Consider the following 15,785-nt stretch of genomic DNA (forward strand, 5'->3'; position numbering starts at 1 on the left):
TTGCGAACGCAAAATAAAGAAACCTATTGTCTCTAGATTTCGAATTAACACTCGTGTGAGATAGCACAGTAGGCAGTAAAACGCTATAAAAGCAGAGCAGAATCACAATAAATTATCAGTCTTTATCAAACCGTGACACGCAGTGTTCCTATTTATCCGAACAGAACCAAGCCTGAGTTAAACTTTGATATTCAAAAGAACTATTAGAGATTGCTTACGTGAACTATTTAGAAGTCTATACAGTCCACATCCACAATCCACGGCAGATTGGTTTGTGACCCCCCCAGCTATCGAAGAGAGTGTTCCGGCGCGAACATTTTTTTGGTCCTTCGAACCGGATTCTCTACTCCACCAGTGTTGAAGGAAGGTTCGATCACCCGATCGAAATCATCATCAGTGCTCTACCGAATACCGAATCTGGACCAGCGTGTGTGCTGGTATTCATCTCGGTCAACCGCGCATTGAATCCAGGCCAGCGTGTGTGTTGGCATTCATCCCGCACAACCGTGCAGCCGATCGAAATCGGTAACAAAGCTTTTGTATAAAGCTTGGTTCTATTGTGGATAACTCGGAAATTGTGTGTCACAAAAATTGCAAATTGTGTGATAAAATGTGAACTACGAGTCAAATGTGATATGAACAATACATTTCGGACACGATCAAATTGTGAATTTGTGTAACGAACTTAAATGAATTGCAACTTAGTGAAACCGAACTAGAACTGTAAAGGAGCATCGTGATTACTGCAGGCGTGCTGTGAGTGTTTCCTGATTTTACCGAGATTGGTGTGGAAATCGACTTTTGGAGTTCCTGTCGCTTTCCTAGGTTTCTCAAGAAAACCTGCAGCAGTATGTCAGCTTGGCAAATTACATGGATGTGTATGACAAAGGTAGGCTTTTGGCTATGGTGAGTACATTTGGCTGTGCAATAGTAGAACGTGTACTGAGGCAGTGATAGCGCTTCGGAAATTGCAGTAATTGGTGGAAAAAAAAGCTTTTGAATTGGAGTTGTGTTAGAAGTTTTATCTCAAGATGTCGAAATTAATTGAACAGTCTAAACTGCTTAGTGTCACCACAAATTCCATCCTAACAATAGAAAGGTTTATAAACGATTTTGATGCGGATCGTGATTGTGACAAAATCGAGTCCTGTGTAGCTAGACTCGACACCTTATTTGAGCGCTATATTTCAATTTCAATAAATGTTGAGCTATTAACGAACGATGAAGAGTCAACAAAAATTAACTTCACTAAACAGAGAGACGAGATGGAAGAAAAATATTATTCGTTGCGAGATTTTTTGATAGCACACCAATTGAATAGTAATCGATCTATCGCTTTAGCAAATGAGCTTACAGCACAAGTCCCCGTTTCTTCGGTGATACGATTACCAAAAATTAATTTACCTACTTTCGATGGTGATATTAACAATTGGATACCGTTTCGAGATGCATACACAACTTTGATCCACACTAACAAAGATTTAGCTGCTGTGGACAAGTTTCATTATTTAATGTCTGCGTTGAAGGGGTCTGCGAGGAAACTATTAGATACTACTAGTATTACTGCTGATAATTATAAAATCGCTTGGGATCTACTCGTTGGTCGTTATGATAATAAACGCTTGTTAATTAAAAATCATATTTCCGCTATTTTTACTATTGAAGCTATTCGGAAGGAATCTTCGGACGCTATTTTGACCCTTGTTGACCAATTTGAACGACACGTAAAAATACTGACGACATTGGGGGAACCGACTGACTCATGGAGTGCCTTATTAGTACACATGCTTTGCAGCCGCCTGGACAAACAGACTTTAAGGGAATGGGAAAGGTCAACAGGAGAGATAACTGACGATATTCCAACCTATACAGAATTGATTTATTTTTTGCATGAGCAAGCTCGAATTTTACAATCTGTTAACAGTGAAACAGCAAATTCCTACTCTAACACAAAGGAAAGACCCCGGATGTCCGTCGCGCATGCAGCGACAATCCCCACCATGAACACCTATCGCTGTGCTGTTTGTAATCAAGCACATCGAATCTACGATTGTGAAGAATTCAAGCGCAAGTCTATTGAACAGAAGCATGAAATTATTCGCAGAAAAAGGCTTTGTTGGAATTGTCTTTCGTCCAGTCACATGAGTCGTGATTGTTCGTCGAAACCCTGTAAGAAATGCAATGAGAAGCATCATACGTTATTGCATCAATCCTCCCCCAATGATCGGTACGCTCAAGCGCAAGCGAAATCGACCTCTGCTGGCTCGCAACCTACAACCAAGAGCAGCAGCATTGATTTTTCCACATCTACATCATCAATGAATCTCACCTCAAAACCCTCATCTAGCCAAATACCTGCGTCACAATCCAAGCCTGATACCGTGAAACCTGTTTCCAATGCATTTTCGGCATCTCAGCTGACTGGGTCTACATACTCTACCGTGCTTCTTTCTACTGCTATCGTAAAAGTATTCGGACCATCAGGGAAGGTCACCTTTGTACGCACTCTTTTGGATTCCTGTTCAGAAGCAAATTTCATCACTGAGAGAATAGTTCAACTTATTGGTTTGAAACGATCGAGACAATCTATACTTATATCTGGTATGGGTGGATCTACGGTAAAATGCACCCATTGCACCGAGGCTTCATTTAGCTCAGTTGATTCATCGTATTCTCAAACCCTGACATTTAACATCCTGTCCACGATCACTAATGATTTACCTACTAAGCCAGTCGACACATCGCGTTGGAAAATTCCGTCCAATCTGACTCTAGCCGATCCCGATTTCGCCATACCACAGAGAATTGATATGGTGATTGGTGCCCAGCTTTTCTTCAGTCTGCTCTTGGATGGTCAACTCTCTGTTGGTGATGGTCCCATAACTGATCAGCCTTTACTCCAGCACACAAGGCTAGGATGGATAGTTAGTGGTCCTGTTTCCCAACAGACGTTCTGTTCAGATTCTACTAATCTTGCTTTGCTATGCACCACAGACAATTTGGATCAACAACTTGCCAAATTTTGGGAGTTTGAATCTTGTTTTGATACACGCGGTCTGTCCAAGGAGGAAGTGACATGCGAGAATTTTTTTTCTGAAACTACAACCCGTGACGAATCTGGTCGATTTGTTGTCCGTCTTCCTAAGAAAGAAGAAATTTTAAGTCAACTTGGTGACTCGAAATCAAAAGCACATCGCCGCTTACGATGGATGCAGCGACGATTAGCAAAAGACCCCGATCTGAACATTCAATATTGCGATTTTATGAATGAGTATATTCAACTTGGCCATATGATCCCCATCGATACGATACCTGATAATACCCAGAAACATTCATTTTTTCTCCCACACCACGCAGTTATAAAACCAACCAGTTCGACTACAAAATGTAGAGTGGTTTTCGATGGGTCCAGCACGTCATCTACGGGAATTTCTTTGAATGACTGCTTGATGGTTGGACCAACCGTACAAGACACTCTTTATGCTATCGTGGTTCGAATTAGACTCCGAGAAATTGCTTTGGTGGCGGACATCACTAAGATGTACCGTCAAATTTGGATAAACCGCCAAGATAGAAGTTTACAACGCATTTTCTGGCAACATTCCACTGACTCGGAGATTCGACCCTACGAACTCACCACGGTGACATACGGCACTGCTAGTGCACCATATTTGGCAACCCGTTGTCTTCAACAGCTCTCATTTGAGTATTCGAATTCCGAGGATGATGCTGCAGCAAGAATTGGCAATGACTTTTATGTTGACGATTTTTTGAGTGGTGCGGATAGCGTTGGTGAAGCCGTCAAACTTTATAATGAAACTCGAAACATTCTCAGCACAGCAGGGTTCGAGTTGAGAAAATGGTCAACGAATTCTGCTGAAGTATTATCTAATATTCCTGATGCGTTGAAAGACCACAGATCACTTCTTGAAATCGACGGTACCGATGATAATTCAATCAGCACTTTGGGTCTTTTGTGGCATCCCGAATCGGATACGTTCCGGTTTAAAGTTCCAGATCTTTCGTTTGGATGCCCCATTACAAAACGAGTAGTGGCATCGGAAATGGCTAAACTGTTTGACCCACTTGGAATTGTGGGCCCAATAATTATTAAGGCTAAGGTTTTCATGCAGACGCTATGGGTGAAGAAGCTTTCCTGGGACGAAACCCTTCCCAAAAGTTTGTGCGATGAATGGGAAAAATACCGAATCGATTTAACCACTTTGAAATCCTTATCAGTTTCTCGTCTGGTGAAGGCACCAGGCTCAGCAAACAACATTCAACTCCACGGATTCTGCGATGCGAGTGCATATGCCTACGGAGCATGCATTTACGTAAGAAGCACTGGCCATGACGGTGTGGTGACTGTTCGCCTTCTCACAGCAAAATCAAGGGTTACCCCAATTCATCCTACGACCATTCCACGCTTGGAACTTTGCTCTGCTGTATTACTAAGTCATCTCTACTGTCAAGTTACTGAAAGTCTGAATATTAACGCAAAATCATTCATGTGGTCTGATTCTATGATCACGCTCCATTGGCTACACAATTCACCATCCAAGTACAAAACGTTTGTAGCGAATCGAATAGCGGAAGTGCAACGGCTGACCGATGGTTGTGCTTGGATACTTCTCCGGCCTGGAGAATCCAGCGGACATAATCTCCCGAGGAACTTCTCCTAACGAACTCTTCAATTTATCTTTATGGTGGAAAGGGCCGCCATGGATAACATTGGAACCAGCAGAATGGCCGAACTATTTTGCAAAATTTGATACATCAAAGGTGTCAGTGAATGAACTCGAAGAAAAAAGTAACACAGCGGTTGCTGCCGTTGTTAGTACACCTGATCATTCTTTATTCGAACGTTATTCATCTTTAACCAAATTGTTGCGAATTGTCGCCTACTGTCGAAGATTCGTCAATAATTGTAGAGGAAAACTTTCAGGCACATATCTGGTATCATCAAATCACTTAACAGCTGATGAAATTTCTCAGGCAACAATGAGTCTGGTTGTGGCTGTTCAAGCTGAATGTTTTCCTCGACAGCTTGCTCTTGTTCGCTGTGGCAAGGAACAGGAATTAAAAAAGTCATGGCGAAAACTCAATCCCTTTTTTCATGAAGGTGTACTTCGCGTTGGTGGACGGCTAAACCAATCTCCTTACGCATTTTCCCGAAAATATCCAATGGTACTCCCAGCAGTTCATCCGTTCACCGAGCTGGTTGTGGATTCCACTCACAAGCAATTACTTCATGCTGGTCCTCGATTAATGATTGCACATATACGTGAACGTTTTTGGCCTTTTGATTTCCGTAACCTGGCACGGAAAAAAGTTAGAACTTGTATGCAATGCTACAGAGTTCGCCCTTGTACCGAAAATCAGCTTATGGGTCAGCTTCCTAGGGTTCGAGTAACACCTGCACGACCGTTTCTTAATACTGGCGTCGATTTTTGTGGGCCAGTCCTCATTAAAAATACTATTCGAAGAAGTAAATCGATTCCACCATTGCGCGCCTATATCGCACTTTTTGTGTGTATGACTACGAAGGCCGTACACATCGAGCTGGTCAGCGATCTTAGTACCGAAGGATTCATTGCAGCATTAAGACGTTTCTGCGCACGACGGGGAAAGCCAATCAGTATCTACTGTGATAATGCGACAAACTTCACCGGAGCTGAGAGAGAACTACAATCACTTTTAAAACAGTTCCTTAATCAACAACAACGAGAGAAGATTGCGAAACATTGTGCAGAAACCACCATTCGATTCCAGTTCATTCCTGCTCGTGCACCTACTTTCGGTGGCCTGTGGGAGGCCGCTGTTGATGCATTGAAATACCATCTTCGTCGTGTCGTCGGTTTTGAACCAATAACGCTTGAAGTCATGCAAACGGTTCTCTGTCAGATTGAGAGCTGCCTCAATTCACGACCCTTAACAGCCATATCCGAGGACCCCAGCGACTTGGGTGCCCTAACCCCGGGACATTTTCTGGTCGGATCAGCACTCCAATCAATCCCGGAGCCCGACCTTGCCGATGTTCCCTGTAATAGACTTTCATTGTGGCAAACAATTCAACGGAAGTCTCAGCAGTTTTGGAAGCTGTGGTCAACTGATTATCTTCATCAACTACAGCAACGCACAAAGAATTTCTACCAGCATCCAAACGTGCTTGTTGGAAAGCTTGTGCTATTGAAGGAAGACAATTTGCCGCCGCTTAAGTGGAGTTTAGCTCGAGTTACCGCTGTTCATCCCGGTCCGGATAGACTTGTACGCGTTGTGAGCGTGAAGGTACCTTCTGGTGCTATCTACGATCGTCCGATATCAAAAGTATGCCTACCTTCCATCAACGATGAAACTTCTGACCCTCCATCGAATCCTACAGTGAGAAGTTATGATCCCGACAACCAACTTCTTGAGCATTCTATAACATCTGATGACGAAGATGAATAACTAGTATAGTTTTAAAAATTTATATTTTGTGAATCATTTTTTTTATATGAATGGAATTAGTATTCCATTGGTGGCCGGTATGTTGCGAACGCAAAATAAAGAAACCTATTGTCTCTAGATTTCGAATTAACACTCGTGTGAGATAGCACAGTAGGCAGTAAAACGCTATAAAAGCAGAGCAGAATCACAATAAATTATCAGTCTTTATCAAACCGTGACACGCAGTGTTCCTATTTATCCGAACAGAACCAAGCCTGAGTTAAACTTTGATATTCAAAAGAACTATTAGAGATTGCTTACGTGAACTATTTAGAAGTCTATACAGTCCACATCCACAATCCACGGCAGATTGGTTTGTGACCCCCCCAGCTATCGAAGAGAGTGTTCCGGCGCGAACAAGTGTTATCCAGACTCTGCACCGGGCGAAACAACAATTCGTAAGTGGTTTGCAAAATTTCGTACTGGTCATATGAGCACCGAAGACGATGAACGCAGTGGACGTCCAAAAGAAACTGTTACCGATGAAAACGTGAAAAAAATCCACAAAATGATTTTCAATGACCGTAAAGTGAAGTTGATCGAGATAGCTGACACCCAAAGGAACGTGTTGGACATATTATTCACGAATATTTGGATATGAGAAAGCTTTGTGCAAAATGGGTGCCGCGTGAGCTCACAATCGATCAAAAACAACAACGAATTGATGATTCTGAGCAGTATGAAATTGAACGAATTGGGTTTCGAATTGCTCCCTCATCCACCGTATTCTCCAGATTTGGCCCCCAGTGACTTTTTCCTCTTCTCTGACCTCAAGAGAATGCTCGCTGGTAAAAAATTTAGAAGCAATGAAGAGGTAATCGCTGAAACTGAGGCCTATTTTGAGGCAAAGGACAAATCGTACTACAAAAATGGTATCGAAAAGTTGGAAGATCGCTATAATCGTTGTATCGCCTCTGATGGCAATTATGTTGAATAATAAAAACGAATTTTGGCAAAAAAATGTGTGTTTCTATTAAACGATACGAACTTTTCAGCCATTGCAACCGCGATTTTCAAAAAAAAGTAACACATTTTTTTCTTGGATAATGGCAGAATATGGTTTGAATTATAAAATTATGTGAAATGCGACTCTCTTTTTAAAGCATGTTCGCGACAAAATCTAGACACCCCTAAATACGTATTGTATCTCTGGAAAAACTTGCCTCAACGCGAGAAATATTTCACAGACTGATGAGTCTGTTCATTCTGTAAAATCAATTTTTAGATCGAAGATGGCGTCCTAAAAAGAGCAAGTGCGAAAAAACAATTGTGTGCGGTCGCAATGAAAATCCGGATCTGTCAGTAAGGAAGCTTGCGAAAATGCTTAGTTTTCCTGCAAGCACTGTCCATAACGTTTTTAAATTTTTCGATAAATCGACAAACGTTTAACAGCAGCCAGAAAGGCTGGGAGCGGAACAAAAACAGATCTCTGGAACCAGTAGAAGGACGCGAAGGTAAAGCAAATATTGCAGAAGAGATCAGATCTTTTGATACGTAGCGAGACTAGAAAAACGAAAATGTATCCAGCTTTCAAGCATACTTCCAAGTACCGGTAAGGTATGAAGTCGTTCAAGGTGAAAGCTGTACCGAACCGTAATGATAAATAGCATGCTGAACTGATCACTGAAATCCGGGTTTGCAAGTTGTATCGCGAATATTTGACGAAGTTTTCCTGCGAGATAATGGACGATGAAACTTATGTGCTGGAATACTTTAAGCGACGTAGAGGAGCGTTTCAGGAGGAAGAAGAATGTCAAATTTCCTTAAAAATATTTGATTTGGCAGGCAATCTGCAGCTGTGGTTAAGCAAACCAAAGCATCATCAATAATCTGTCAGCAATACCAGAGCGTCTAAAAAAGCGATTGTTACCATTCCTACACAACCATGACGCTTCTTCGCTTATCTGGCCTGATTTGACATCTTTCCACTAGGCCAAAGATGTTTTAGAATGGTAAAAAGCGAATGAAGTTCACGTTGAACTGAAAGAGGCAAATCCACCTAAGCTAGTGGTGTAGTGCCGCTTTTCTAATATTACTGAAAATTTTATAAATATGAATTATCGATTCTTGAATTTTATGAATATCAATTATCGAATTTTGAATATTGACTAAGAATAGTTTGTTTGGGCACACATGACAACAGATCAACTACGATCTATGATCTTTGCGATAACTTTAATATGACTATTCTGAATACGGGAGAAATGACACGGATTTCTGCAGCACCAGCAAGAACAAGTGCACTGGACTTATCGCTTTGCTCGACATCGCTACAGTTGGACTGCACGCGTATAAAATGTTCACCTGATAACTATCGGAAATATAAAATTAAGAACTTGATAAAAGCTAAGCAACGCGGTTATTGGCGTCGGTTCATAGACGGCCAAACGAGAGAAACATCCATGAGCACTCTTTGGAACACAGCCCGCGAATACGCAATCATAACACCACGAATGAAAGCGAGGAATATTCCAACCACTGGATATTCGATTCCGCCAAAAAAGTTTGTTTCGATTCTGTTCCGGAACAGAAGATCTCCGGCGCCGCAACATCAAACGCAAACGAAACATCGTTTTCGGTGGTAGAATTCTCACTTGCGCTCTTGTCATGTAACAATAAAACCCCGGGACTAGACAGAAACAAATTCAGCTTGTCGAAAAATCTGCCTGATCCCGCCAAAAGGCGCTTGTTGAATTTATTCAACAAGTTCCATGAGAGCAATATTGCCCCACAAGATTGGAGACAAATGAGAGTTATCGCCATTCAAAAACCAGGAAAATCAGCATCCGATCACATTTCGTATCGAAATGATTCTCTATCATCTAAACAATTGTCTAACGGCTTGGTTTCAGATACACAGTTTTGTTTCCGGAAGGGTAAAAGAAAAAAGAAAGATTGTCTTGCGTTGCTCTCAACAGAAATTCAAAGAGCTCATAAAGAAAAAATGGCATCAGTTTTCCAAGACACCAAGGGGGCTTTTGACTCAGCATGGTCAAACACGTACTCGAAGTGGACTTACTTTTTAGTCCTAAAAACGCATGTGCGAGATCCAGCGGTAGGATGTCTTTCTCATTTGCAGAATCTTGCTCAACTATGGTAAGCTCGCGCACTTTCTCTTACCAGTTATCCAATACTTGGGATCCCCCCCCTTTGGTAAGTACCTCACTCTTGCTATGAGTCACGAAGTGCTAGCGAGCGTTATTCCGTTTAAAAACCGGTTCTGGGATCTCTCATATGGTTTGTTTATTCGATGCGACATTTTAAACCCTCTGGTGATTGAAAATTTCGAAACATTAGTTGAGCTTTATTCTTCAACCCGTTTTTTTGGTTCAGAATATTAATCCTACTTCGTTTGTTTCCAACCGTGCTCATTTCTTGGATACTTCTGATTCTCATGAAATCTCCGAAATCGAAAAAAATTCTAATGCCAAAAGAATTGCATGAAACAAAGATTTTTTGAAAAAGCGACTTTCTGGGTCTTAGAAAAAATATCAAAATTTTCAAAAACTATCGAAATATATTTAAAAACAATTTTTTCGAGATAACTTTTGGTATAAAAAATTTTTTCGCAATGGTTCAGAATCTGTCAATTTTTCTGGCTGCGTCCTGTTGTTTACACTCTTCTCTAACCACTTGTGCTGTTGTTTATTCGTTTTCATTAGTTTGTTTCGAAATACGTGGACTTTCAGCAGAACAACGTCGAAAAATTGTGTACAAATGGTGCACAGAACGCGGACTATCACGGAGAGAGATAACGAAAATGAAAGGAGTAAGCGAAAAAGCCGTGCGAAATGCAATCAGGAAGTTCGGTGAGGATAACACATTTGAGGATAAACCGAAAACGGGTCGAAAAAAAGGTCCTGCTAACCCTCAATTGGATAAACGTATACTGAGTATCGAACAAAAGAAGGAGGTTTCAGTTCGGGATGTGGCCAAAAAAGTGGGCACTTCGAAGTCAAATGTTCTTCATGCTAAAGAACGTTTTAATCTTCGAACCTATAAGAAGCAGAAACAACCAAAACGTAATCCGAAACAAGAAGCATCGATCAGGCCGAGGGTTCGAAAGCTGTACAATACGATTCTTGCTGGAAATTGGAACTGCATAATCATGCACGACGAAACCTACGTGAAACTCGATTACAAATCCTTGCCGGGACCACAATATTATACGGTGAGAGAAGGGCAAATGTTAAACCAGTCCGAGACATCGATTGAAGTAGAAAATTTTGGTAAGAAAGCTATGGTCTGGCAAGCAATTTGTAGCTGCGGTAAGATTTCGAAGCCCTTCGTCACCACTGCTTCAATGAACAGCCAAATATACATCAAGGAATGTTTACAAAAACGACTTCTACCCATGATTCGAAGCCACAAGGATCCTGTTGTCTTATGGTCAGATATTGCTTCTTGCCACTACTCGAAATCAACGGTAGAATGGTATACTACCAAAAATGTCACTTTTGTCCCAAAAGATATGAATCCACCTTCGACCAATTGAGTAATTTTGGGCATTAACGAAGGCACATCTTAGGAAACATGTCTCGGCAGCCGAAACCATTCAACAGTTCGAAAAAGATTGGAGAAAAGTGTCAAAACTTGTCGCCAAGAAGTCTGTACGGAATTTAATGAGGAACGCTCGCAAGAAGGTGCGCCAGCTAGTCTACAATGGCTAAGTAGCAAATGTTGAGAATAATATTCTGTTGTTGTAGTCTAATATTATCAGTATATCGAATAAAATTTGAAAATCTAACAATTGTGAATTATTTACAGCGAAATCAAAGTGCGTCCATACTTTCTCTGTCTCTATGGGCAACTTTGTCCGTGGGTGGATTTTACAAGGCTCCACACTTTCCATGCCGGACGATCTAGGCTACGGTGCCCAAACGAACACTAGTAACGAAGGAGGAAACCGGTCATTAATAGGTTCCCTCCAGCATGGAACCCAAGCGACAAATATATTGAAGACCCGTACAATATGTGTAAGTGTTTTTTTAAGAAATATTGATAAACTAGAAGTCGCCATATTGAATTTCGAAACGAGTTCAAACATCGTTTCTCCGAAAGGGTCATTTCGCCGAATTCTTCAATAGTCTTCATATCGTGATTGTAATTGATTTGAAATAAAGACAAATGAGAAATGATATCGTTTGCTTTCGTTTTGTTGAACTACAATCGTACTTCTGAAATCCAGAAAGACTGGAATGATTTTTTTAAAAACCAGAATTTTCAATTGGCTTCCGACGAAATGACCTGCTTTACCGGCATCTGCTCTTCGAATTCTCTCCAGAAATATTCATATTGTAGGGGTTTTCTAGAATTATCGATAAACCGGAAGTCGTCATCTGAGATTTCGGTACAATTTCAAACAGTGTTTTCTTGCATCTAATAATCAAATCCGTTTCAAAAGTAGCCAAATTATAACCATTTTCATTGAATATCAATTAACCGGAAGTCGCCATGTTGTATTTCGTAACGACTTCGAACATCGTTTTCCGGAATCTACTTTGCAAACCCGTTCCAAAAATATCCATATTGTGGTGGTTTCTATTGAATATCAATTAGTCAGGAATCGTTTTCTTTGTATGCAAAAACCTCTTTTTACGAAGTAGACGTCCGAATTATGTGGGGTGCGTGTCATCTGAGTCATTTTATTCTGATCCTGAACGTAAACAATGCATCATCACACCACTAGCTGAACTAAAACAGGTTTTATCCAGTTTGTTATCGTTAGATACATTTACTTTCTAGACCTACGTAAAAATCTTGTTAGAAAAAAACCAAACAACAGTGCATAAGTTTGAAACGAAAATACGTCTATAAAGTTATAAAATATTAGATTCAAAAACTTTCCTTCCATCCGTGACCGATCACAGACAATTCACGTAAACCTGAACAAACAAGTTCTTTGTGTGATCCTCGTTAGTCATGCACACCGGGAGGGGCTTTTCATAATAAAATCAAATCAAACTCCCACAAGAGCACGGATAGCAGAGCATCATAAGGTTTGTGTGGATCAATTTCCGTCTGGAGAGGTAAACAATCCGTGAGAAACTGTTTGTATCCTAGACTGCGCGGGATAAAGATAGAGATAGAGAGAGACTGAAACAGCGAAAGTATACAATCATGTTCCTTCCCCCGGAGCCTACATAATCAAATCGGGAGGAAAGAAGAAATCATCATCATCATCATTATTTTTCATTATCAACTTCGGTTCGAGTTAAGAGACTACTCCCGGAGGACCGATTGATAATTGAGCTTAGAATACACTCACACTGCCTGGCTGCCTGCCGGTGTATCGAACGGAAATAGCCTATTGATTTCTAATCAAACAAGTTCGAACACGCACAAAGCTTCAAGATAGAACATAACATAGCGTATTTAATTGAGAAATAAATTGCCGGATTATAGACAACCCGGAATACACAGCTGGGCCCGCATGCATTGTTCACTCGATATTCCGCCGGCCCCAGGACATCATCGCAGCCCACTGGCTGGCTTCGAATGGACAAGGGGAAACAAAGAAAATGAAAATGACGACTCACCCGGCATTGAGGCTCTTCCGTGCTTCCTTACCCCTTTCCAGGGGTAACGCATTGCTGATCAGTTCTGTCTGCGGTTGGCTACTCGGTTGTTTCCCGTAGGGGTCATTTCCGCTCGTACTATTCCTTAGGTTGTTTTGCGCCAACTTGTTTTTCACGTCGTCTATGTTGGTGGTGTTGTTGTTGTTGCTATGGTTGTTATTGAGCTGATTCAGCTTCTGCTGCTGCCGAAGGATCTGCTGTTGTGATTGGGGATGTTGCAGATTGGGCGAATGGCGATTTTGCTGTGGTTGTTGTGTTATAGGCGGAGTAGACGAAGTGTTGTTGTTGTTGTTGACATTTTTGGTGTTGTTGTTGTTGTTGTTATTGTTGTTCTGCTGCTGATTTTGATCCTTTTTCTGGTCTGACCGTTGCAGTATAAATTGCACATCGCTCGAGTATTCACCCCACTTCATCAGGATTTTCAGTGGATTCTCGTGCGGTGCCAGAAGCCGCTCATTGTTGCGCCATCGCTCGATTAGTGTGAATCGGCCGGTTTTTCCGGTGGCATGAGCTAAGGCAAAAACCACGTCCTAGTTTCACATCGATTCCGGTGCGGCAGCGGATGTCACACGGAAGGAAGCCCGATGATACCATGCAAGAAAGGAGAGTATACACATCAGAAAGCGAAAACAATGATTCATGACCTTTTTTTTTTCGTCATAAACAGGTCGGAAAGAAAAGAAATAGCATTGAGCACGATAATAGCTTACCTGGCATGTGGTGACTTCCGTCACTCCACAAACAATACGCTGTATTCCTTCGACCCATACTTTCAATTCCATCTTTCTGTAGGCCGCCTCCGCTCGGGGTCGGGTTGGGCTGATGTTGGGGAAAGTCGTTGCACGGAAATAGTGCCTCTATTTTACTTCACTTTACGGCTATGTCACACGAACAATTTTCCTTCCAATACGCTGTCGGCATGCGGAGGAACCGTTTTTCTTTGTCATAATATTAACACACTTACTCACTCACTCGGTTTCGGGCTCCGCATCGGTAGGGATGCTGGTGGCTGTTTGTTCTCCAGGGATCAGCGCTCCCGGGTCGATTCACTGGCTGTCATTCTGTGGAGTAGACAATCAATTATTTTCTAAACGAGGATACTTTCGCAGTTCGTCATCAAGCAAGTTCTTCGCAACTCGAGAGCTTCGGCGATTAATTTTGACATCGCCTGGAATCTGATGGATTTTTCGTTCGATGAATGCCTGCCTCGGCGGAGCAGGAAAAAAAGCCTATCTATGTAAGTGTATTGCTTATGACGCTAGGAAAACCCGTTGGATACAAGTTACTAGACTCTGGTTGATTTAGTCCCGAGGGAAGGTTAGATAAATCATGCGATTTCATGTTTTTTTCCTCTTAAAGCGAAGCAAAAGCGTCGCCTGGATTATTTCCTTTGTGTGTTTAGCTGAATCAAGGTTCGTGCGTTATCATGTTTGAATAGTATCAATTTGTAATTGTGTTTAAGTGGATGAAATGGAGCAGTGAAGATAATCATTGCTTCTACAATCCCATAGAATTAAATACTACCGATTAAGATAGCACAAGTTCATGCATACAAATGTACAGATTTGAGAAAAACGCGGGTGATTAATGTCGCAGACGTAACCGGATACGTAAATACGAATAAAACTGTCACGATTCATTTATTTCAATAGAAGAAACCTGTTCTTAGACCGATTCTTCAGTCTTGAAAATGATCAAAATGATGAATTTTTTCGATAATTTTCTGCTGCGGAATATTGAAGAGATTGATGATGATTTGAATTTTGAATAAGAACAAAAAAGTTGGTTTGAACAAATCTTCGTTTTCTTTTGTATTTTTGCTCTGAATGACGCTAATTAAGCACACACTTCACCCTGTTGTTCCGGAACTGGAAGTCGCATTCGAACAAAAGTAATGAGTCATATATGAGACCATGACACCTTTCATTTTAGTTTAAATTTGTGACTTCGCACTACACAGTGCCTCCATTAAGTTTCGATACTGATTTCATAAATCGCAAAATAAGCAAGATTTCTTTAGTTTTTTTTTAAATTTATTATTCCAAGTATTTTCCCTTCATAACCCAAACCTCCGTTTACGTAAAATTTTTTTACGTTACCTCTTTTTACGTAACTCTTTTTATGACAAAAAATCCCAAATAATGTAAAATTTTTGTACGAACCTACTTCGTGAAAAGAGGTTTTTGCATAGAATGAAAATCGTTTCCGGCTCATTTATATGGAAATAACTCATTTATATGGATATAACTACAATATGGATATTTTGGGAACGGGTTTGATGAGTAGATGTCGAAAAACGATGTTTGAGGTGATTCTGAATTCCAAGATGGCGACTTCCAGTTTATTGATATTCCTTCGGTACGGGTTTTATGAGTACATGTTGGAAAACGATGTTTGAGTGTAACGATATGAAGAGGAACTGTTAGTTGCTCATTCAGGTCTGTGAAAAAGTCACCAAAATCATTTTAAAATTTAATTGTTTGACTCATTAGTTTTTTGTGATGTACCGGAATTTAATAAAAAAAAATCCATTGTTGATTAGTTCAACAAACGAAAATAACAATTTTAACAGCAGTTCAAAACTTGAATTCACTGGCTGTCATTCTGTGGAGTAGACAATCAATTATTTTCTAAACGAGGATACTTTCGCAGTTCGTCATCAAGCAAGTTCTTCGCAACTCGAGAGCTTCGGCGATTAATTTTGACATCGCCTGGAAT

At 40.9% G+C, this 15,785-nt stretch overlaps 1 protein-coding gene across 3 annotated transcripts in view; it reads right to left on the minus strand.

Moving 5' to 3' along the window:
* Positions 1 to 15,785, minus strand: part of LOC131432308 (hybrid signal transduction histidine kinase E) — a 198,384-nt gene that overhangs the window by 107,243 nt on the left and 75,356 nt on the right. For all 3 annotated transcript variants that reach the window (XM_058598511.1, XM_058598509.1, XM_058598510.1), the window contains exons 2-3: positions 13,778 to 14,128; positions 13,029 to 13,597 (exon numbers count right to left, since the gene is read on the minus strand). In XM_058598511.1, the coding sequence (XP_058454494.1) occupies positions 13,029 to 13,597; positions 13,778 to 13,849 (641 nt within the window). In that variant the 5' untranslated portion in view covers positions 13,850 to 14,128. The remainder of the gene's footprint in view (positions 1 to 13,028; positions 13,598 to 13,777; positions 14,129 to 15,785) is intronic.

Source organism: Malaya genurostris, chromosome 2 (genome assembly GCF_030247185.1).
Source record: "Malaya genurostris strain Urasoe2022 chromosome 2, Malgen_1.1, whole genome shotgun sequence".
Lineage (NCBI taxonomy): Eukaryota > Metazoa > Arthropoda > Insecta > Diptera > Culicidae > Malaya > Malaya genurostris.